Source organism: Marmota flaviventris, chromosome 2, assembly GCF_047511675.1.
Source record: "Marmota flaviventris isolate mMarFla1 chromosome 2, mMarFla1.hap1, whole genome shotgun sequence".
Lineage (NCBI taxonomy): Eukaryota > Metazoa > Chordata > Mammalia > Rodentia > Sciuridae > Marmota > Marmota flaviventris.
In genome coordinates this window covers 152,261,061-152,285,497 of record NC_092499.1, presented here as the reverse complement: position 1 = coordinate 152,285,497, position 24,437 = coordinate 152,261,061, and the positions used below count along the sequence as shown (strand labels likewise).

The following is a 24,437-nucleotide window of genomic DNA, read 5'->3' as shown; positions in this document are numbered from 1 at the left end:
TTCAGTATAGGGTCTCACCAAGTTGTTGAGGCTAGCATCAAACTTGTGATCCTCACAAGCAGCTGGGCCCGGCTTAGCAGTGTATTCTACCATGGGCAGAGGAAAGAGAGATGATGGCAACCCATAATTGACAAACCATCAGGAAATGCTGTTCGCCTACACGCTGATTGTCTGGAATAGGTGAAATGTTTTCTGTTTACCCTGGTCAAAGCCGTTGCATCTGTAATAGTCCAGCGCCAGCTCCTCCACAGAGCATAGTACTGTGGTGGGGTTAGCAGTATCCCCAGACTCCATGACAAATACAGACTTGCCCATCCCACGCTGTGGGCACAGCCTGCCCGTGATGGTCACCTGGGACAGCAACAGAAGAACATCCATTAGCTTCACTTCACCTCAAAGTACCTGTAAACCTGCCGGTAGAATCCTGGGGATAAACCTTCCTAATGCTAAAGCTGTGCTTTTAACAGAGTACAAAGTGTGTGACCCACACTGGCACATCTATAAGGTTCTGGCCTTTGGAAAGCATCTGTCATGGGAGGAACTCTCCAGATCCCCCATTTCCAGGAGAAACCACCAGATGTTCTGAGCTCCTGCTCAAAAGTTCAATCACTTAATTCAGGTGTGACCACACCAGCTGACCCATTCTTATTAGGGAGAGAGTATTAGAGTGAAAATGGGAGCAATGGCCATGTCATTATCCAAAATGCACATTAGACTGTTCCATTTCCTAATAAAAATGCACACTAAAACTGTTCTTAGGTTGCTTTCAGTCAGGAAAACAAACAAACAAGAAAACGTGTTTAAATCCAAAGCACACAAAAAGGGCTGAGGAGGATGATCAGTTGTAGAGCATGCACTTAAAACCACAATACCCTGGGTTCAATCCAGTACTCAAGACAAACAAAGCACCCAAAGGAAACTACTTACATGTTTAACATCTTCGACAGCAATTTCTGGCAGCTGATGAAAGAGGTGCTTATACTTTTTACAGCTTGGAGACTCTCGCAGGCGCATGGCTCTCTGATAAAGTGAAAGACGGTGTCCTGTCCTTACCTCTGGATCTGCCAGCCCTTTAATAATGCACTTGATAGCCTAGTAAATAACATGTCACATATCAAGATCCTAAAAAACCCTAAGGCAGCATCTACTAATTTAGCTTAACAGAGTAAGAAAATTTCACTACTAATTATTCAGTTTTACTAATATGCAAGTAAGCAAATAGCACTTCTAGAGATACAAGCTATTTTCTTAGATCTTATTCTGATATTTTTAACATACAGATTAACTATAATCCTCATTGTTAAGTGCAGGAGCACAACCAGCATGTTATTCATTATTCATGGGGACAGAACATCCCATGGCCCCTTCCTCACCAAGAGCATGTCCCTCAGGACATCCCTGCATCATGGGCTAGAAAAAAATTTAGAGGAACACTTGGGTCTATGGTTCTCTGAATTTCTTCTGAGTGAGGGGCAGTGAAAGAAAATGTGTCCCACCCTTGATCTACAAAATGAGATGAACTCCACAACAGGCACCTAGGAAACTGACCAGTCAAAACTTCTAGGTGGCTCTCATGTAGAGTCAGGACCGCAGAGCTGGGCCCAATTCCTTATTTACAGGAAAGGTACCTAGAGTTTGGAGGAGTGTAACATGTTTCCCAAGGTTGTTCCAAGTTGGACAAATAAACAAAGAGAAATACTGAAAACTAGAGAAAGATACCACTTTATTCCTGCTACGATGGGTGAAATCAGAAAATAACAAGCGTTGGCAAGGATATAGAAATTGAAACCTTTGTTCCTTGTTGATGGAAATATAAAAACTGAAAACACTCTGAAGAACAGTTTGGCAGTTTCTGAAGCAACTAAAATAAAATTACCAAAATGACCAAAAAATCCACACCTAGGAATATTCCAAAAGAAATCAAAACAGGGACATAGACATACACTTGTACATGCATGTTCATGGGGGCATTATTAAAAACAGCCAAAAGGTGGAAGCAACCCAAGCATCCGTTTATAGGTGACTGGATAAATCAAAGGAGGTTTATATACAATGAATTATTTATAATTCAGCCATAAAAATGAAGTTCTGACATGCTGCAACATGGATGAAGCTTGGAAACATTATGCTAAGTGAAATAATTCAGACACAAAAGGGCAAATATTGTGTGATTCAGCTTTTCTGAAATATACACAAGAGGCACATTCACAGAAAGTAAAGTGAGGTTTGTGGAAGGAGAAAACAGAGAGAATTTACATAATGATTACAGAGTTTCTGTTTGGAGTGATAGACACTAGAGTAATGCTTGTACAACATGGCATAATCAATGCCACTGAATTGTACACTTAAAATTTGTTAAAATGACAAATTTTACATATGTTACATATATCTTACAATTAAAAAAATTTTAAAAAGAGAGAAAAGAAACTGAAATATCAACGAAGGCTCGGGCCATGAGGAATTGAGGGGATAAAAGGAGTCAACAGTGAGATCGTGCCATCTGAGAGTGTTCTGTACCTTGGCAGGAGACAGCAGGCAGCAGAGGCCTGGAACAGGGAGGGAATAGCCAGACTAGCTCCACCCTGGCTCTGGGGCCCCTGGCTGGCCCCTGACAATCTGCAAGAATAAGCACTCTTGCTAATGGCTTCTGCTCTAGGGACTGACATAAAGCACATAAGGAATAGTAAGTAACATGATCATGAGGGCTGTGAGTGTAGCCAGTGAGATTGCTGAGAAAGGTTAGAAGGAACTATAAGTTTCTTACTATCAATCAAAAATAAGCTCAGTAGCCTATCTGCCCCTGTGACTCTGAGGGAAGGCTCCTGTGAGCAGCACTGTGAACCAGGGAGAGAGCTGCAACATCCTTGAGCCTTTACGTGAAGAAAGCAGCAGCAAGAGCACAAGCTTTGTCTCTTTCACGCTTGGTGCTGGGCCAAGAGACGCCTTCTCTTGCTACTGTAGCCTCAAAGAACATTGGCAGGAAAGGGGGCACCATGCCCACCTCCACAACAAAACAGCTTCCAGTGGCTTTTCACAGGTACCTGAAGTAGCAAGGCACTTTTTCAGTGGAAGGCAGCAAAAACACTACATCACAGTTCCACATTCCATGGCCAATTTTTTCCACTCCTGTATCACCCTGATTCATTTAATATGCCACTGGAAAAAACAAAACCTCCCAGAGGCACAGTTCCCTCCATTCAACTTGAATTCAGGCTGGAATGTAGACAGGGAGGGGGACCCACAGGCAGCAACACAAAGAGCCACTGTTGTCGCCTGGCTCAGCAGCAGCAGCTCTGAAGCCCCACCCTGCTGGATATAGTGGCAGCAGAATCCCTCTACTTCCAAGTCCCCAAGATGCCCAGAATAGGGAGCCCTGGTGCCCTCAAGAGGTGGTGGCCTGATTACAGTTGAGACAACACATGTCCCAGGGGCACAGCAAAATACCTCACAGAAGTACAAAGAGTTATTCATAAAGCACTTGCAGTTAAGATAAGGAAAGTAACATTTCCGTCAAGGCAACAAGCAAATAAAATCACTATTTCCAAAACAAAAACATTACCTTAGGTACTGGGGATGTAACTTCCTGAAAATACTTGCATAGCATGAGTAAGGTTGTGGGTTCCATCCCCAGCACCACAAAACAAAAACAAAACAAAACACACTGTTGTGAAGGCACCTGTTGAGGACCGATCGTCTCCCGAGTTCTAGATTCTAACTCCTGAATCCCAACACAGTCCACTGTCAACCCATCTTCTAAATAATGGAAGAGAAGATAGCAGTCTCCTGTCTTTAAAGGTTGTGGTATTTCTACTTGGATTGGAAGAAGTCAGAATGTTAACAAAAGAAATAAATGTTCTAATTATATTCAGAATATAACAGGCTGGAGGTATAGCTGCGGGTATAGCTCAGTGGTAACTGCTTGCATAGTAAGTGCAAGGTCCTGGGTTTGACCCCCAGCACCAAAATGAATGGATAAAGTACTTAATAATTTGCCATATTTAAAAAACTCATTCAGAAGTAACAAAAGCATTGGGTATATTTTTGCATACCGGTTCCAAGCGCTTCAAGTGCTGGTGTAAGTTAAGAGCCAGTCGATCCCACCATCTGCCTCTGCTATCAGGGCAATAAATTTTCTGTGACAAAAGGTTTTCAAGTTCCTTAACAGCTTCCTATTGCAACAATAACAGAGAAAGCCCATTAGACTTAAAAAAAAAAAAAAAAATTCAAGTGTAATTTTATTTAGAAGACACCAGGACCATAAAGTATATTTATAATGCGTATCTTTCTAAAGCCAAGGATCAGGGCTGACAGAAGAAGTGCTTGGAGATGCCCTTCTGCAGTAGACATGAATTCCCTGAGGTTTCCTTGTTTTATAGACAGGTCATCTACAGGCTAGAACTGGGTTTTTGGTGGCCGTGGGTACCGAAGGACATTCTCTTCAAGTCACACTGGCCAGCACAGAAGCAGAAACACTGGTCAGGGCTGAAAAACTTACATACTTATGGGAACCCAGCAGGTCAGAGGACCCACAGAAAGAGGAATTTAAGGCAGGCAGGCCGGTGATAACGGGTGTGCTCATCCAAACACTCCACTTCAACAAGAAGACTCTCTGGTCAAGATATACGTAGACACTTCAGTCATTCTTTTTTTGGGTGGGGGGGTGTGGGTAGGGGCAGCAGGTACCAGGGATTGAACTCGGGGGCACTCAACCACTGAGTCACATCCCCAGCCCTATTTTATATTTTATTTAGAGACAGGGTCTCACTGAGTTGCTTAGTATCTTGCTCTTGCTGAGATTGGCTTTGAACTAGCAATCCTCCTGCCTCAGCCTCCCAAGCCGCTGGGATTATTGCTCTTGCTGACGCTGGCTTTGAACTAGCAATCCTCCTGCCTCAGCCTCCCAAGCCGCACCACCACATCCAGCTCTTCAGTCATTCTTAATCTTCTGTGGTTCATATCTCTTTCAAACATGTAATGTTTACCCCAGAAAAATACAAAACTCTTGTATACATGCAATTCTGGGGTTCACAGATGCCCTAAAACTCATCATTGATATTCTTTGAGATTAACAGATCCCAGGTTAATACCCAGCTTAGTATATCCTCTTCACAAAAATATCATTCTTCAACAAAAATATCAAGTACAACAAAAGGGAGCTCTGGCAACTTCACTATGTTTAGTATGAAAACCCAATCATATTTCTGATTTGTAACTGTAGATTATTTTCAGATAATCCATGGCAGCTGACAGGGAAGCTTAAGGAGACTTGAGAGTTCCACCTCAGTGATTTGGGGAAATCTCCCAAGTCCAAGTCTTGCACAAAGTTCTGAAAGAGATTGAGTCGTAGGCTGTAGAGACCTGTCCATGATCCCTACTGGGCTTTGTCCACGACCATTCCAGTACAGTGACTCATTAACTCACGAGCAAACAAAACAGCTGTTGGTCTTCAGCTGTCCTCTTTCTACTAACCCGAGAGACAGCAGGTTACTTACATTAAACACTCTCATTGTGTTACTGTGTGATGACCATGTATGCAGCAAAGCAGAGAGCCTAGTAGATTTCCTTCACATGTTTATTGCTGCCGTCTCAGAATAGGGTAGGGGAGGGACTGGTGCTCTAACCTCATACATGTGAAGTCTCTGCAAGATTTCAACAGTCCGAGACAAAATCCTTGTATATATCCACCCGACTGTAAAACACCGCAGAAAGAGTGGTAATTCCTCATGGTATCTAAAATAAAAATGTATACCAGTACATTTAGTTTATTTGTTATATACAATTATAAGTGAAAAGCAGATCCAATTCCTATATATTATTTTTTATTTTGTTCTTATCCTAGGGATATGAACCCAGGGATACTCTACTACTGAGCTACAACCCCAGCCCTTTCTATTTTTTACTTTGAGACAGGGTTTCACTAAATTGCTGACGTTGGCCTTGAACTTGGGATCCCCTTGCTTCAGCCTGAGTAGCTGGGATTCTAGGTATGTGCCACCATACTCAGCTGAATTCTTGTCTTTTAAGTATTCTAAATACTTCCAATTGTATACAATTTCTTACACCACAAACCTACATTCTCATAACTAGTCACCCTATCCCAGGTCACTCAGATGGCAGAGAGAGATGAGAACAATATGTAATATTCTAAATCAAGGTCAGCAAACCCCAGCCCACAGGGCAAACCCAGGGCCAACTCCCTAATTTTCTAAGCTAAAATGGCTTTTACCTTTTTAAAAAATATATATTATAAAATGTATTTTGTATTTCTTTTTCTGTATGCATTGCTATTACCTATTTTTGTTTTTAACCAACACATAAACCCACAAAAACTGTACAAGTTAGTGGAGTACTATGTATTGTTTCGGTGACCATGTAAAAATCAGGTTAAACATACCTATCTCTTCAAACATCAATTATCTGTTTATGAAAAACACATTCAAAATCCTTCTAATTTTTTGAGATGAACAGTTCAAAATTTCTTTCTTTCTTTTCTTTTTTCTTTTTATAGTTGTAGATAGATGGACAGAATGCCTTTATTTTACTTGTTTTAGTTTTATGTGGTGCTGAGGATGAAACCTAGTGCCTCATGCATGCTAGGCAAGAGCTGTGCCACTGAGCTACAGCCCCAGCCCACAATCATTTTCTTTATCAAGCTACTTCTTACTGCTATCAAACTATAACTTAGTACTCCTTGGTCAACTTTTCTCCAGTCCTTCCTCCTCCTAGAATTTTACCATTTTAAATAAAATATACCAAAAGGAGAATAATACCCCAAGGCATGTGAAAATTAAAATGGAACTCAAATTTCAATGTCTATATAATACAGTTTTCTAGAACACAGCCATGCTCATTCATTTCTTTCTCTCCAGTACCTGTTTCTACACAATGGCAGAGTAAAGTCGCTACCACACAAAATCAAAGCCTTGAGTATGAATTCTCTGGCCTTTCATAGAGGAAGGTTCTCAGTCTGTTCTACAGTAATCTAACTTCCTGACTATGATTTTCATTATAAATGTTTCCTAAATGTTTTTCTGAAAGAGGCACTGATCACCATACAACAATAAAGGAAAACATTTCTTAATAAATACCAAAGATGTTTAAAATTTATTAAACTAAACAATAAAAGATCACACTTTGTGCTCTTGGAACTTTTAGTGCTCACTTACACTGTCTTGAGTTTTCACTGCAAAAACCTACCTATTACATGCCACATCTCTGTCCTGCTGCTGGGTTTCCCTATCATTTAAATTCAGCTCTCTGATACTCAGGGAAGCCAACACGCTCAAAGATGGGAAGCTAAACACTGAGTAAGTATTCACTTGAATGTCTATTGTTCAAGGATCTGAGTTATATAAAATTTGCTTAACTCTTCATGGGGAAAACATTCAAAATCCAGTAGAAACTTACAGCTCTACCCTGGTTTGACCAAAGACCAACTGGAGCATAATATTCATGAATAAAATTACCTTGAGTAGTTGGAACAAAATGATCAACAATAAATTTTGGCAGGTATCTTAAAAAAAAAAAAAAATCTTGCTAAAGGTCTGGCTCAGTGGTAGAGCTCTTGCTTAACATGTGAGGCCCTGAGTTCCATTCCCAGCACTGAAGAAGGAGGAAAAAAAAACTCTAACCTTAGGGAAGGGTGATTTTTCAGTTTGTTCCAATCCCTTTTTGCCCTTTGAGAGAGCTCCTTAGCTTCTTCCCAGTTCCCACTGGCCATCGCGGTAGAAATGTCACTCAGCATGTGCGCAGCTGCTGCATATCTGGGGAAAAATGCCATCCAAATTTCAAATGTTAAGGAGTGTTTCCATAAAAATTACTGCATCCTAGCTGCTAGATCTAACTCTGAAGGATAAAAGTGTGTTTTTTTAAAATGTGAAGGTTATTTAAATTTTATTCTAGCACTAATTTAACATAACTGGAAAGGCCCTAAAGAACTGATATAGGCTGCCCAATTTACACTGTATGATAACATAATACATTTCACTATATAAATGTGATGTGATATTAATCAGTTCATCATTCCTAAGTTTTGAGATTCTTCCATTCATTCAACAATTTGGCAGCCACCAAATAAACACATAATTGACTTCAGAATTATAAGAAGATGTCAATTTGATAATTTAATCATTTGCAGTCAAAGGTAGCCAGAGGTATGCATTCCAAGTTAAGAGAATTACTTAGAGGTTGGGGTTGTAGCTCAGTGGTTGAGCGCTTGCATAGCATGTGTGAGGCACTGGGTTTAATCCTCAGCACCACATAAAAATAAAATAAAGGTATTATTTCCACCTACAACTAAAAAAATAAGTGTTAAAGAAAAAGAGAATTACTTAGATTATTTCGAATATAACTAGGAATTCACTGTAGGAGACAGCAATGCTGAAACTTTATACACCATTTAGCTGAAAAAATATGACTTTTCACTTTTCTAGATATCAAAATTAAAAACATTTGACCAGTGGATTCCGTAGCACTTTTGAGTACATATTCACTGTATTTGACTCATGTCTTAAAGCATGTAGTACCAGTATGTACAAACACTACACATTAAGAGGAAAGGAAAATGACTCCAAATGTAAAAATCTGCTTACAAACTCTTAGATCTAATAATTTCATGACTTTGCAAATGGATAATCCTGAGGTAAAAAAAAAAAAACAAACAGAAATCACAACCTGCTTGATCCATACTCCAATTCCAAGAGGCCACCTGAAATCATCCCTGTCAAACTTCACCCATCTCCTTCCATCAACACCAGGCCAACCCTTGTCACAATCTGGACTCATCATGTGGTGCCTATCACTTATCTGACTCAAACTGGAACTGCTAAACTGGGAACAGCATTCTCCTTCACATCCCCAGGTTCTTCCCTCCACCCTGCCTTCTTACACAGGACACTCCAATGGTCTCAACTCAGGGCTGGGACACATAGATGAGTCCCTTCCACTGACTGCGAATCCCAAATCATTCTCCTACACACTTGGAAACCCACATTCCTGGGAGGCCCCTGCCTCCCTTAGGGCATGTGACTCCTGGACAGATTATCTTCTACCATTTTCTGAAACTGCTACCTACTTCCTTTCTCTACCTCTGTTTCCTATAACAATGGCCTGGTGACTTTGACATCAATGAGGGCAAAGAGCACTCTTAGATCCTAGACCTTCTCACCAATAATCACTTTTCCACCTGTCTTCCACTGCCAACGTGCCAACAGCTGTGGAGACTTCTGTCTCCAATCTACATGTCATCCTCAAAAACCTTGACTTTCAGCATTTAATCCACTAAGCAAGACCCACCCCCCACAAAGCTTTCCAGCTCATTTATTGCTGATAATTCCTCCCACTCTCTAAGACCGTAGCTGGTACTCTGACCATCATTATCTATCAGTCACAGGTCTCCTGTCCTTACAGCCTGCATACCCAACCAGAGCATTTTAGCCTAGCTCTCCCTGAGAAACACGCCTTGTTTATCTGGGCCACAGTCATGGTGTGCACACTGACCACTTCCTCATAGCCTGAGCCCAGGGCTCTGAATGTTGCTGAAGAAAATACATAACCAGGCTGACTGGTTTTGCTTGACTCATCACCACAGACTTCATATAAGCACTTCCTTCCTCAGCTTATCTACCTGCTCCCACCACCAAGGTCAAACTAGCCTCTCTGTGGCTTCTCTTGCTCCCCTCCAACTATGACTCCATTGGACGCTTTGGTTAAAAACAGGAAATGGATTGGCTACCTGCCTAATCTCTTCTACAGCTTCCCACTGCTTAGAGAACAGATTCAGTCTATTCACTAGAGCTTAGAAGCTGAGTATCCTCTGACCCCTGCAATGTTGGTCCGTAAGTAACCTCCCCTTGCACCACTGACCTCTCTCCCGACCTCCGGAGCCTTAGCCAGAGACCTCTGGAATTTCTCCAACTCAGCCAGTTCTTTTCTGCCTGAAGGCCTGTGTATACACAGCTCACCTCATCACCTAGAAGCAGGGATCCAGACTCTTATAGTTTAGATATAAGGTTTCCCCAAAAAGTTCATCTGTGAGACAGTGCAAGAATGTCCAAAGGTGAAATGCATTATGAGAGATGCAATCTAATGGCAGATTGATCCACTGATGGATTTACTGTGTGGTAACTTTAGAGAGGTAGGATGTGGCCAGAGAAAGTAGTTTACTGGAGGCCTAACTTTCGGGTATATATTTCATCCTTGGTGAGTGGGCCTCTTTCTCTGCTCCTAGTTGCCATGTCCTGAGCTGTTTTCATCTACCTTGCCCTTCTGCCATGATGTTCTGCCTCATCTCAGACCTAGGGCTATAAAGTGAGCCATCAATATACTGAAACCTCTGAAACCATGAGCCAAAATAAGCTTTTCCTCTTCTAATTGTTTTTATCAGGTTTTTTAATCCCAGTGATGAAAAAGCTGCCTGAAACACAGACCCTGACATGCCTACCTCCTCTCTATTCTTATGTCTTGTTTTCCAGGGTCACGTTCCAGGGCCTCCCCCACAACACTCTCTACAAAGTAGAATTTCTCTACCTTTCCCCTCAATTGTCAGGGCACTTTTCACACACTACAGTTATTCTGTTTACTACCTACCTCTCAAGGGAGATGTAACCCCATTATGACAGCAACCCTACCTTGTTCACTGCTGCAATTCCACTACTCAGGGACATAACAGATTTTTAACACTCAATCCATTTTTACTGAATAAATGAGGATCAATTATTTCATGTACAGAAATGAGCAGAAAGGGTTCCCAGGCTACATATCACATTCCAGCTACTATATAATATGACCTCTTCCTGAAGTCAATTAAATCTGATTTTATTTATCATGCTAAGGCCCTCTTCATAACGAAGAGAATTTTAGTTATTTTATTACAACACACCTACTTTCTAGAAGGAATAGGAGATGGTTTATTTCTTCACCATAGTCCTCTGACTTATGAACTTGTCAACTATGGTTTTGTCAATCACTGGACTAAAAAGCAATTCTCATAGATATAACAGTAAGAATGACAATTACAATAATAACTAACATGTACTAAGTATTTTGCAAAGGTCAGGTGGTGAGCACTTTATGTGTGCCCACATATATCTGTAAGAATATACTATTATTCTCCCCATTTTACAGACAAGTATGCTTGTCTGAGTGGTTTCACAGATCATGAATATAGTGAAACTGAAACTTAGCTTCAGAGTACAGCGCCTCATAAAAGGGAAAAGCACAAAGCCACTAATAACAAAAAGGTAAAAAGAGGTAAGATAACTGAAGGTAGAGTAGAGGAAATAGCCATGTTAAAAGATCTGGCTAAGAGCTGGTCATGGTGATGCAAATGTGTAACCCCAGAAGCTAGGGAGGCTAAGGCAGGAGGATGTGGCTCAGTGGTTAAGCACCCTGGGTTCAATACCTGTACCAAAAATAAAAACAAAGATTTGGCTAAGAAAGTTCCATTTGAACCCAAGTAAGATATTAAGCTTTCTATCAGCTAAGGTAAAATAGACTAAAATCAGTTTATACTAAACTGATTAAAAACTAATTAAAAATTGAAATTGTTGAATAATTTCAATAACTTACTTACCCCCCCTGCTTTTGGTAATGCTGGGGATACAACCCAAGGTCTCATGAACATTAGTCAAACCTTCACCACTGAGCTACATCCCCTCAATAACTTACTTTTTCCTCAATAACTTACTTTTTAAAGCACATGGTTATTCTAGACAACACTTAAAAAACTTTCTCAAAAGCAATATCTGAATCAATTCAGTTAACTTTGAGTCATAAATCTTAAATCAAGAATCAAAAGTGACATTTTAAAATGCAAAATTTTTTTTATATACAAGTTGTTTTGTTTTTTGTTCTTTTTTGTTTTGTTTTGTTTTGCCTATAAAACCTTTTATCAACCCCTACTTTTGCTGATCAAACCAAATTTTCACTAAAACCATGTACTAACATAAATTAGTGAAAAATTATTATTAGTGAAAAAGAATAACACTTTATCTGAAGTGTTATTCCTAGGAAAACATTCATTTTCCACTTATTCATACTAACAACATATTCACAAGGCAGGATTGTTTAAAAGTCTGTATTAAAAAATTGCTTCCTGCCCAAACTATTTGGGAACATAAGTCAGGGAAAATTTTTGTAGCTCTAACTAAAAACACATTGTTTCTGGCAACCATAACCTAAGCACATTTCTACATTTTCCCTGAACATTAGAAATGCATGTAAGTAAGGCAAAAACTAAAAAAAGGAAAACTTCAAAAATGGTTTTGGCTATGAACTTAAATGTTTCTACTTTGGCTGGAAGGAAAAATAATAAAATCTATTAAATTTTCATTTTACACACAGATATTATAGTGAGTTAACATGCTCCTACCTGATAAGATCTTCTCTGTCTTGAAAAATTTGTGTTTTCCGATTGACAGTATAACTAGGAAACTCCATTCGGCCGAGACTGACCAACAGCACAGTAGAAAGCTGACCTTGACCACCACAAGCAGCTTCTTCATCTTCCATGGCATCTGTCAATGAAAACAGTAGCAAGATCCGGGAAAACACAGCCCTAGGGCCTTTACAGACTCGTAGTGACTGTCCAGCCAAATCTTTGGCTCTGCAAAAATATATAATATAGAAATGTCCTTCTGGTTATTAAGCATTTAAATGTCAGATTTTGCATATTAGTCTCAGGTACAATAAAGGTAAATGGCACTCATTATCCTAAACCTAAAGCAAATCTACCACCTCCAACCATGTGAAACTTAACCTCTCCAGAGCTCAGAGTCCCACTTAGGGACACAGGATTGATTGAATTTATGTCTTCAAATGGTTTCACATATGGTTTGGCTCAATAAAAGTGTTTCCTTCCCTAACCACAGAATAGGATGAGGTTTACCATGGTCATGAACACTTAAAATATCAAGAAAACTCATAAAAGTAATATCTCTTCAACATCACCAATTCTCAGCTATTGATTTTGGTAGCAATTTAGATTAAAGAATAAATATTTATTTAAAATGTCACTAACAAAAGCTCTTGGTAAGGCAGCATCATTTGTGTACCTGGAAATGGTACAAATCTGTACCAAGGTTTGGTGCTATTTACTAATGTACAAAGTAGTCCAGAAACATCTCCATTCCATGGTCATCTCAGAGAGAATTCAGTTCAATTCTGGATGTCGGCAGTGTGGGTTTGAAGGTCTGAATTAAAGTCTAGAACTTGTAGCAGGGTTTCTCAGCCTCAGCACTACTGTATTTAGGCTGGATAATACTTCGTTGTCGGGTCTATCTCATGCCTCAGATGATGTTCAGCAGCATCTCTGATCTCTACTCAATGGAAGCCATTAGCACCAGCATCTCCAGTGATGGCAACCAAACATGTGCCCAGATGATGCCAAATACTCCCTGGTGGTTAAAAATCACTTGAGAACCACTACCCTGGTAAGGACTTCATACCAACTCATCCAGAAGATATGAAACCAAAAGCAGACAGTGCTGCATACCTGGGAGCACTATAGAGATTTAGTGCTACTATCAGAGACCTGAGGGAAAAGAGTAGGGCTCCTATCACACCATCATTTTATTGAAAACTATTCATCTATACAGACTGTCAAAAAGTACCCACTTCTGCTGGCCACAGTGGTATATACCTATAATCCCAGTGACTCAGGAGGCTGAGGAGGAGTCAGATTCATCAATTTAGCAAAATCCTAAGCAACACAGTGCAACCATGTTTCAAGATTTAAAAATTACCTAAGAATTTACTGTCTTTGTTCTATTGACTATTGTTTTTGGTGCTAGAAATTAAAATGGTTTTTTTTTGTTTTCTTTTGTTTTGTTTGGACAGAGGATTGCACTCAGGGGCACTTTACTACTGTGATGAATCCCAATCCCTTTTATTTTTTTATTTTCAGACAGCATCTCACTAAGTTACTGAGTGTGACCTTGAACTTGTGATCCTCCTGCCTCAGCCTCCTGAGTCACTGGGATTACAGGCATGTGCAACTGAGCCTGGCTAGTATGATCTTAAGCTTAAAATAAGCTAAAAAAGAACCTAAGTTATTATAAATCAGGCTCTTTCAGGCTTCTCAACCTAATTTCAACTGAAATAAGGATTACAATTATAAAAAGCATACAATCTACAATAAGTTAGCACTTGTTATCAACATTTTAAATAATTTTACTCTTATAAAGTGAACAAACCTTTTTAAAATCACTGCTCTGATTCCAGACTGACTCTTGCCCCAAGTGCAGACTGAACGCTGTTTGGCCAATTTGAGAAAGTCATCCACTAGCTGCTGTTTCTGTCCATTGGGATTTACCAAGTGGAAGGTCTTAGCCAGAGTTTTCAGCTCAGGAGCAGAAAGAAGTTCAAGCACTTCAGAGAGTTCTTGCAATTCAGATTCTGAAATAGTTTTTTTAAAAAAAGTGAAAAATTGTTCTAAGGAATTTTACTACTTTCTACTAAGTAGAATAGTAAAAGAAAGAAGGAAGTATAATGCCTTCCACTGTCATATATAAATAAAAAATAAAAAAAAAAGAAGGAAGCTTAGATAGATACAAATAAAGTGAATTTTTACTGTATAAAATTTAAGTAGTTTGCCAAAACCCAAAACTAATTTGGTGAGTTTGCCAAATTCTCTCCATTAAAGACCATGGAAAATAGATACATCTTAAAAGTTCTGAAATAACAGAATTTCTCACAAAAAGGAAAATGTGACTACAAAAAAGATACATGTGGAAAGCTATTATCGTTTGGGCATGCTGCTCAAATAGATTACTTGACTATACATTCCCTATCTTTGTCATTACAAAACCTCCAAAAGGACTTTCCAAACCAGGTTAGAGTGATCATCCTCTTCTCCCCACAGTCCCTTCCCTGCTCACGTTCTTCAGACTGGAAATCCTTTCATTGGCTCACTCATTTGGCACACAGAAATCATACTCTGCTTTTACGGGCCCCAGACACCACACCAGGCCCTACACATTTGGCCTGGCTGGTCTCTGCCTAAAAGACACTCACAGTTTAAGCAGTGCCTTCTTACACACAACAAATATTTACTAAATGTGCACTCATGCCGGGTGATGTTAAGACCCTGGGCACACTACAAGGTCTTTTGTGGAAATTGCCTTTCCATAAGAAGCTTACCTCCTGGCATAGTAAATAAAACAATGATTATACGTTAGGTGGTAGTAACTACTAGAAGAAGAAAGAAACAGGTGAGATAAAGGGAGCCTCACAGGGAGGCTGGCCGTTTCACACAGGGTAGTCAGGCAAATTTCTGATGAGCTAACATGGCACAGAGGTGAATGGAACCAGGAATAAGCCACGTGGTCAGACAATGGAAACTCTCCTACATGGAGGGGATATTAAGGCCAAGGTTCTGAAACAGGAGTGCACTCAGCATGGTGAAGAGCACTGAAGCTGTGTGGCTGCAGCAGAGGGAGTGAGAGGGAAGCCACAAGGTCAGAGAAACAGCCAGAGAGATGTTGCATCATCAGTAGGGCTTGGATTTGACTGAGTGCAATGATGAAACATCTGGGTTCTGGTTTTGTTACTGAAAGGTTATTTAAAGGTAGGTCACAGCAGCAGTCAGCTGGGATGCTGGTCAACCATATCAATTTATGGAATCTGCCCAGATCTTTCCCATCAAGTAGAGATCAAGATTCCCTTTCCCAGGTGGCCCTGATGTCAACAACATGTGGGAAGCAATGCTCCATGGAGGGCCTCAGATTCTACTACCTAACTACTCATATCCAAGCTCTTTTGCTGAGCCTCCATGACTTCCCCCCATGTTCCCTATGTCCATCCTATCTAGCCCCACCCTAACATCCTAACTTCATCTTTACCTGCTGCTCTCCCATAACAAACTCTGTCCCAAAGGAACCATTTGGCTCAATTTGCTTATTTTGCTAAAATGTAAGCAACCTGAATCTAAAGCTCACCAGTTTTCGTTTTCCTCATAACGAAGTTTCCACACAATATCATGTAAGTAGGTATTCAGTGAAGACTACTGACAAGACAACCCAGGGTATCATTGGAGAAGACATATTCTCCTTTACTGTTTACATAGGTTTAAATCAATTAAAAATTCTCCAGGCAATCAATGCATAAGAGCTGTATGTGTGTGCACATGTGGGTAGATGAAGTTTTTAGAAGAAACACATATTTCAAATAAGCCAGCCTTGTTCTTTTATAAAGATGGAAGAATCTGAGTAAAATTACTCAACTTCTTGCTGGAAAGACAGAGACAAGGAGGGATGCATTTCTTCTGTGGCACAATCTCTACCTGGGTGATTTCATGGTCTTAAAACTGCAAGTCAGGAAAGCAAGAGCAGACAAGTTTTCACTGTCCTGGTGGTCTTATCTCATCACATGAATAATCTGTTGCACTAAGTTTAAAAACTTGATTTTAAAAAAGCAATTACTATTACCAGGCAGCAACCAGGAGATGGCACCATACTAACAGTACCATCATTCTGCAGAAACTGAACTCTTCAGGTTACCATTTCATCTTTCAGTATCATCTACTGATCATACCTGTCTGGAGAAAGCCTGCGTGCTTCAATTCTTCAATCACAGGTATTAAGTCTGAAGCAATCTCTTCATATTCTAATTTATTCATCTTAATCCAGCTTAATTTACGTTGAAAGAGCCTTACATATAACTTCTGACCACTAGCTGTGATAAAGTTAAGAGAAATAGGAAAAATATTACTTTTTCTCAAAAACAATATACAAATTACCCATTTACTTTTAAAATTTGAAGTGAGTAAATATACTATATTAGGAATATACATTTTCTTACCTTATGTATAATGATATAATTTCATATAAGTCATTTTACAAAGTTCCAATTTAGTAATGAACATGAGTCATTTTAAAACTTCTAAAATCAAATCCCCCTATTTTCTAGTCAATATTTCTTCTTCCTAAGATAAACCCTACCTACAATTCTAGTTATTTTGTTCTCTGCTTTCAGTTTAATAAACATTAGTCCATTTAGGGCCAAAAATAGTCTGAATTTTCCAAAACAGTGCCTAGCTTAGATAGGACAGTCATCTCTACCTCAGAGTTCTATTCCAACTTACATAATTAACCTGTTAGGTCTATTTCCTTACTACTTGAATTATTTTTAAATTTCTGCCACCTCTAAAATAATATTATAGCTTTTAAATTTTTCTACATTTTCCTTTCTTTCCTTTAAAGAGGCAGCTTTTACTTAAGACACATTGTATGTGATTCTCCATGGAAAGCAATACAATGAATTTGTTAAACTTGCACAAGGTAAACTGTTCATATTTTCCAGTTATATTGAGGCCCAGATCCATCAACTACTCAAAAAGTCACATAAGCTGGGCATGGTGGCACACATCTGTAATTCCGAAGCAGGAGGACTGCAAATTCAAAATCAGTCTGAGCAACTCAGTAAGACCCTATCTCTAAATAAAATATAAAATAGGGCTGGGGATGTTGCTGAGTGGTTAAGAGCCCCTGAGTTCAATCCCCAGTATCCCAAAAAAAAAAAAAGTCAATATAATCAGCACCCATTCAAAGAACTGTGGCCAGTCTGGATTAAAGAGCCAATATGATGCCTTTATGTCCATACCCAGGTGAGACAAGAATGAGATGGAGGCTGTATGGACACTTTACACAACTTGCCGAGAGAAGGGCAAGTCACCTGTTAAAAAATAATACAAGGAATATCCTGATAATTCCACTGTGTGTAGTTTCTTAAATATTAGTAGTAGCTGGGTGTGGTGGTACACACCTGTAATCCCAGGTACTTAGGAGGCTGAGGAAGGAGGATCCCAAGTTTGAGGCCAGCCTGGGCAACTTAACAAGACCCAAACTCAAAATAACAATAAAAGCATTAAATATTAGTAGCAATATCTAGGATGTTTTTCTTTTAATCAACTGAAGAGACAGACACGCCCATACTGCACAAGAGGACAGTGTGAAAACCATGTAAACAGTTCAGCCACAAAGTAAGCTATTTCGACCTTGAAGTGATTCAGTTCTAGAACCATCACGACCCTTTGTAACAGGGCAGCCACGCCAGGGTGCCCTTTTCTTCAAACCTGCAAGACCAACTTGGTGCCACCACTGGCTAATGATTTAAGGCACAGACTAATATTTTTAAAGGTACCAATTTAAGCCTGAGAGCTTCCATTTTCTCTACAACCTGACTTGAAGAGGTCGAGTCCAGGAATCTAAACACTGTTGGAAAAAATTGTGCCTCAGATTGGTTTGTTATTTTTCCTAAATTTTATATTATTTTACTTTCATTTTTGAGGAAATGAACTGTGAAAACAAAACAATCTAACAGGAAGCTTGATTACATGCCTAAAATGCAAAGTTATGTTTTTTTTCAGTATATTTTTAAAAAAATCTGGCAGGGTCATTTTACATCCATCAAACATATCTATAAAGGAAAAAACAACTGCTTCCATGGCAATCCAAGTACTGCTTGCACAGTAGATAGCACCTATCTGCATATCCTTGATACAAATCTTATAGGAAGCTCGGATTCCCATTTACAAAATCACAATGATTTCTACTAGTCATTAGGTCACTGCCCATCACATCACCCTTCAATTAGGACAGCAAATGGAAAACAAAAAATTGAAAGCAAACAGGCTGAAGATACCTGATAATTGAAGAAATTTACTTATAATTCCCTTCTCCTCTTCATCAAAGAGCATCATATCATCTTCATTCTCAAGTACAGCTTTCAGTACCACATGGAAATTCCGAAGATAGTAAGGATGACTCAGTGTTTGAGGCATCTTATCAGGAACACCACAGCTTGACCCTTGCTCCACAGCAGTGCTGCAAGTGATTTTACTCTTTAAGTCACTCTCACCTTCCAAAACTTCTTGAAAGTTACTCCACTCAGAAGCAATTGTAGAACTTGGAAAATTTGCCTCTGAATTTGACAACTGTGTTTTAAGTTCTGAAACAACAGTCATTTCTACTTCTTTACAATTACATGCCTCACGTTTTTCAACACCTTTATCATCTATAACTTTGACATTCTCTTGCTTTACAAGACTATCTTCTGAAGTATACTTTAAATTATTCCCAAGGAATAAATCTGGAGAAAATAACGTGGGAACTTTATCAGAGAACCCAGGGGTAAGGGTGAATTTCCCACATTTCTGAGCAGTCTTTTGGCTTTCAGCTTCCACTATTTTATCACCTTTTACCATAGGTTCAGAAATATTCTCTTCCTTTAGAGAAACACATGTAAAAATATTTTCTTTTTGAGAACTGTTCTCCAAAATTTGATCCTTGTCAATTTCTGAGCAGTTAGCAATCAGGCTTTTAACAGCTGTGGATGTGGAACTCTGTAGACAATTATTGGTAAATTCCTCATTCTTACTTAGTGACTTTTTAGCCTTTATGTATTTCCTGGACAATTTAGATGACAGGCTTCCCAAAGAAATGACTTTCACAGAATGATTTCTCAGCTCATCTTGATTTTTGCACACCAAGGCATCAGTACTTTTAAAGTAAGGACTGGTCTGCTGTTTTGCGCTCATTTTTGCCAAACCACTTTGGTGAGGGATTGGACTTGTCTTTGGTGGTGACTTCCTTGGTCTTACATCTTCTAAGGCAGTATTCGTTAAATCTACTGTGGTCACATTTGAATTCATTAAGTTAACCTGTACTGGATTCGTTTGAATGACATCACCATTGTTAGCACACATTTCATCAAGGTGCTGGTTTAAGTTATACCGGGGCACCATTTTACTACAAATGGGGCAAGCAAGTTTAGCAGGTGGTGCATTATTAAAATACGAAACAATAGAGTTAGATGAATTTTTTTTAGTTTTGTTGATTGATAAGCTTCTCCGAGGTCTTTTTTTGTCAGGCGATTTCCCTTCTGACATTATGAGTATTAGAAAAATTGGGTAATCCAAGTAATAAAACACAGGCTATTTCTGGTGAAAGATAGCAATGCTTTACTTTTACTCTTTTGGCTTGAACTAATAAAAACGGGGACTTTATGTAACCTCATGTTATTCGTTTAAATTTCTTCTTCCTACAAAATAAAACACATATGGGTTAAAACCATCTTCATGAAATTAAACATGGAATGTCAACATTTCCTGGGACAAGAGAACCCTAGGCTTGAGACAGAACACGGAGGCTGCACGCAATTTTAATGTGTCTTTTATCATAAAATAACATAACTAGACTTATAAGGTTAACTTATAAAGTTAAGACCGTTTTAACATCTAAAATTACCCGTTTTTAAAAAGGGATTTTTTTCACTACTCCAGATCCTTCTATAAAAGCACAGCATCCGTAACATTTTCCGTGGGAGATGGTGCCCATCGGGATGGTTCCCCAGGGCAGCTCCCGCCTCAGGCCTGCACAGACGAGCGCCCACAGTTGTCGCGGGGATCTGCAAACACGCGTGGCTGCCACCGCCACAGCTTCCGCTGCAAAGCCCCTGGGGGCCAGAGAGCACCGCCAGAGCAGCAAGGCCAAATCCGCTGGAACCTGGGTAGCGCAACCGCGGCCACGCGACTGCCCTGCGTCCTCCCGCCCTGCGCCCCTCCCCTTCCTCCCTTTGAGCGGGCCCTGAGCTCCACTCACGATTTGTCCCCGCCGCCCCGACTTCCCTCCAGGCTCCGCGCGCTGGCACTCTAGGCATTCCCAGCCGATCTAGCGTCTCGATTCCACAGGCTCAGCAAGAGGAGGCTCGAGTGATCGATCTCCTTTCCTTGCCTCCTAGAAAATCCCAAACTGATGGGCTCACACTAGCTGTGACCCTGAGGGAGGCCTAGATACCTCCTAACTTTCACACTTGGGCAGTGCGCCCCAGCACACATTTTCTGTGGCTGAGTAGACTTAATATATGTGGTAACAATAGCAAAAGGGAGAAGAATGCAAATGAAACTATACTATTGCATGGTCTTACTTTTTAAATGAAGAGGTACCATATTAATTCCAAGTAGACTGTGATAAGTTTGCATATTGTAGTTCCTAGAAAAACTAAAAATTAATGCAAAGCGGTAGAGCTAAAATATTAGTGGAGAAACTAACATTTGATAGTAAAGAGATAAGGAAAGGAGAGCAGGAGAAGAAAGCCTAAGACTTCTCCTGAGAGAAGTCTATGTTACCCTTTAAAAAAAAAAAAAAAGGGTTTTTTTGTTTGTTTGTTTGTTTTTGGTTTTTCTCTAGATGTAGTTGGGCACAGTACCTTTATTTATTTATTTGTTTGTTTTTATGTGGTGCTGAGGATCTAACCCAGGGTTTAGCACGGGCTAGGCGAGCTCTCTATCGCTGAGCCACAATCCCAGCCCATAAACTCTGCTTTTTATGCTTGCCTCCTCATGCTTTCCTAAAGTCAGATTTCAACACGTGAGGGAGCAGAACTCATCACTGGTAAGCAACCAGAGGTATCACAAACATACAGTATTCAAATACTAACCAAAATAACTGTAATGCTATATTGAAACAAAGTAGTCTTCCTGATGGGCGTAACTACCAGAAAAAAAACAAGGTCATTTTATAGTCAAGTCAAAAGAGGCAATTCATAAACAAGGCATCAAAATCATAAACAGGCATACACCTATTAACAAAGTTTCTAAGCAAATGAAAAAAAAAAACTATACAGAAAGAAATAAGTAAATGCTAGAACTAGACAAAAAAATCAGTAAAGATACAGAATATCTGAAAAATAAACTGTCAAAGCTTTGGACTAATTGAAATATAGAACATTATACTTAACTGTACACATTTCTTCCTTTTCCCAGTGTTACAGAGTTAATAATTCTGAAGCTACTTCCTGTATATTCTAGGCTTGTGCAAATTAATAAATACATTGAAGATAATGAAAACAAGTTTTCTTACTGTGGAAAAAGGTGTTACAAATGTGGAAACAGTGAAAGCGAGATTGTAACTTATGGTGGTGTTTAATTGGAATTGGAGGTATTGGTATGAACTCATGAATGGCATATGTATCACATATTCCCCCAACTTTTATCCCCATAGGCACACAATCATAATTTTCTGCCTCTGTTGAATGGGCCTAGTAGCAATGAGACACAAGAAATTGGGCTATAAATATCATTCTCTATTAGGGAAAATGGGCTCCTTCAGAAAATGACTGATTCCAAGGAAAGTAAAAGATAAGAATGGAACATATAATAGCAACAGAAAATAAAAATGCTCAAAGAACAATAGGGGCATATCAAAAGGACTCAGGAGTAAACTTCAAAAGGTCTTCTGCTGTTCAATTCAGAGACAATTAGAGCATCAAAGCAAATAATGATAAAGAACTATAAAGCATTACATAACTTAAAAATCAGATCCAAATTGAGATAAATAAATGAGAAGGGAAAGCTGCTCCTTATAGTAGAATGCCAACCAGTTTGTATAGAAGAAATAAATCAACAACTGATGCTGTAATTGGTAAGTGAAAGTTTGATGAGGAACAGATATTTATAGCATCAAAGTGTCTTCCTCATAAGTGACCAATTAAAAAGGAAAATATTAAATTTCCAGTGGGGAAACCTGGTGGCCATTACCTTAATCAAATGATCATTGCCATTATTAGCTTCATTAGAACAAAATATCTTTATATGAGGCACTGAAGACATCCACTGCTGTGGTTTTCCTGCCCACATTGTGTAACCTAGATCTAATCATGAGAAAATACGAATCAAAATCTGTACACTTAAAAAATGTTAGTGAAGAAAGACAAAACTCAGGAACTTTAACAGGTAACTGGAAAACAGAGACACGACAATGAAATACAAGTGATCTTGGAATGATCCTGGACTAGGAGGGAAAACTATGAAGGATACTATTGGGACAATTGGCAAAATTTGATTATAGGCTATAGATTATATAATTTTATTCATGATTTTGATTATATTGTGTTGCTATGTAAGTGAAGGACCTTATTCTTTGGAAATACTCAGGTATTGATAGGTGAAGGACCATACAACTTGTTCAGAAAAAAGAGAATGAGGCAAATGGGGCTAAAATTATTAGAATTTTCTGGAATTTTAAAATTTCAAAATGTATAAACCTCTTTAAAATGACGCACAGGGGGCATGGGAGTGTAACCCAGTGGTAAAGTATTTGCCTAGCATGTATACAAGGCCCTAGTTTCAATTCCCAGCACTGAAAAAAATGAAAAAAAAAAAAATACACAGGGGGAAAAACATGACAAAATACTCAATTTTACCAACAATCAGAGACACACAGACATGCAATATTTTTTACCCACTAGAAGGGCAAAAGTATTATTTTAAGTTCACCAATAACAAATACTGACAAAGATGTAACAGAAGTGCAAATTTTTGCAACTAATCTGGAAAACAATTTGGCATTGTTTTAGAAGGTCCACCTAGCAATTCTATTCTTAGATGAGAGCTAAATTTTTAACACTGTGATCAGGAGGTCAAAACGTCATATTCATCATAGTGGAAACTGGACATCAATGTGTTCAAGAGAATGGGCAAATAAAATTATAGTATATTCATACAATATTATGCAGCAGTAAAATGATGCATAATTTCAAATACACATAGTTGTCTCTTTGGATCTGTGGGGGATTGGCTCCAGGATCCTACAAATACCAAAATCCATGAATGCTCAAGTCTCTTGTACAAAATGGTGTCATGTTGCATAGAATCAAAGCATGCTCTCCTGTATTCATTAAATAATCCCTAGATTAATTATACCTAATATGTTATATAAATAATTGTTATATTATTTATTGGGGAATAACAAGAAAGAAAAGTCTGTACATGTTCTGCACAGATGCAATTTTTTTTCTTCCCAAATAGCTGGGATTACAGGCATGTGCCACTATTATATTTTTGATCCAGCATTGGTTGAATCCACAGTTGCAAAACCTACAGAGGGATGACTATATTTTGAATGAATTTGAGAGAAATCAAATGAAAAAATAAACCAAATAAAAACACATTCTATTTTCATAATTCAAATGCTAGCAAATGCCCAATAATATATTGCCTTGAGATACATGCTTGTGTGATAAAATATATACAAATTGAAAGGAATGATGAACAGCCCACTCAGATATAACCACCATTTATTTCCTCCTTAGCTCTCTCTAGTGATGAGTGAAGTATTGGGGAGGTGCCCAAGTGTTGGTTTTCAGGTTAAGGGTAGTTTCATGAATGTCCTATTGTATTTCTCATGTATATACAAGATGTGTGTAAATATTCTACTACAATGCATTTTTTTTTTTTTTTAATAAGGGAAGGATTTTTCTGTGGTTCCAACAACAATGCCTGGCCTCTGGTACAAACAAGAATCTATAATGAATATAAACTGTAGAATACATCAAATATCACATTGAAAAAATGAATGGACTGACACATCTTTCCTAGAAGTGAAGATATTAAAACACAAAGCAAATATAAAGGTGATATAAACTCTGTGAATACCTAATTA

At 38.8% G+C, this 24,437-nt stretch overlaps 1 protein-coding gene across 3 annotated transcripts in view; it reads right to left on the bottom strand.

Annotated features, from left to right (window-relative positions):
* Positions 1 to 20,633, bottom strand: part of Fan1 (FANCD2 and FANCI associated nuclease 1) — a 33,326-nt gene extending 12,693 nt beyond the window's left edge. Inside the window, exons 1-10 of one of the 3 annotated variants that reach the window (XM_071608679.1) lie at positions 20,598 to 20,633; positions 18,640 to 20,037; positions 16,531 to 16,671; positions 14,193 to 14,394; positions 12,371 to 12,604; positions 7,632 to 7,763; positions 5,622 to 5,730; positions 4,050 to 4,169; positions 928 to 1,092; positions 201 to 351 (exon numbers count right to left, since the gene is read on the bottom strand). In XM_071608679.1, coding sequence (XP_071464780.1) covers positions 201 to 351; positions 928 to 1,092; positions 4,050 to 4,169; positions 5,622 to 5,730; positions 7,632 to 7,763; positions 12,371 to 12,604; positions 14,193 to 14,394; positions 16,531 to 16,671; positions 18,640 to 19,885 — 2,500 coding nt within the window. In that variant the 5' untranslated portion in view covers positions 19,886 to 20,037; positions 20,598 to 20,633. Of the gene's footprint in view, positions 1 to 200; positions 352 to 927; positions 1,093 to 4,049; positions 4,170 to 5,621; positions 5,731 to 7,631; positions 7,764 to 12,370; positions 12,605 to 14,192; positions 14,395 to 16,530; positions 16,672 to 18,639; positions 20,038 to 20,243; positions 20,546 to 20,597 lie in introns of those variants that run through there. The other 2 variants (XM_027955947.2, XM_071608680.1) reach the window with 2 other exon arrangements.
* Positions 20,634 to 24,437: the final 3,804 nt, after the last annotated feature.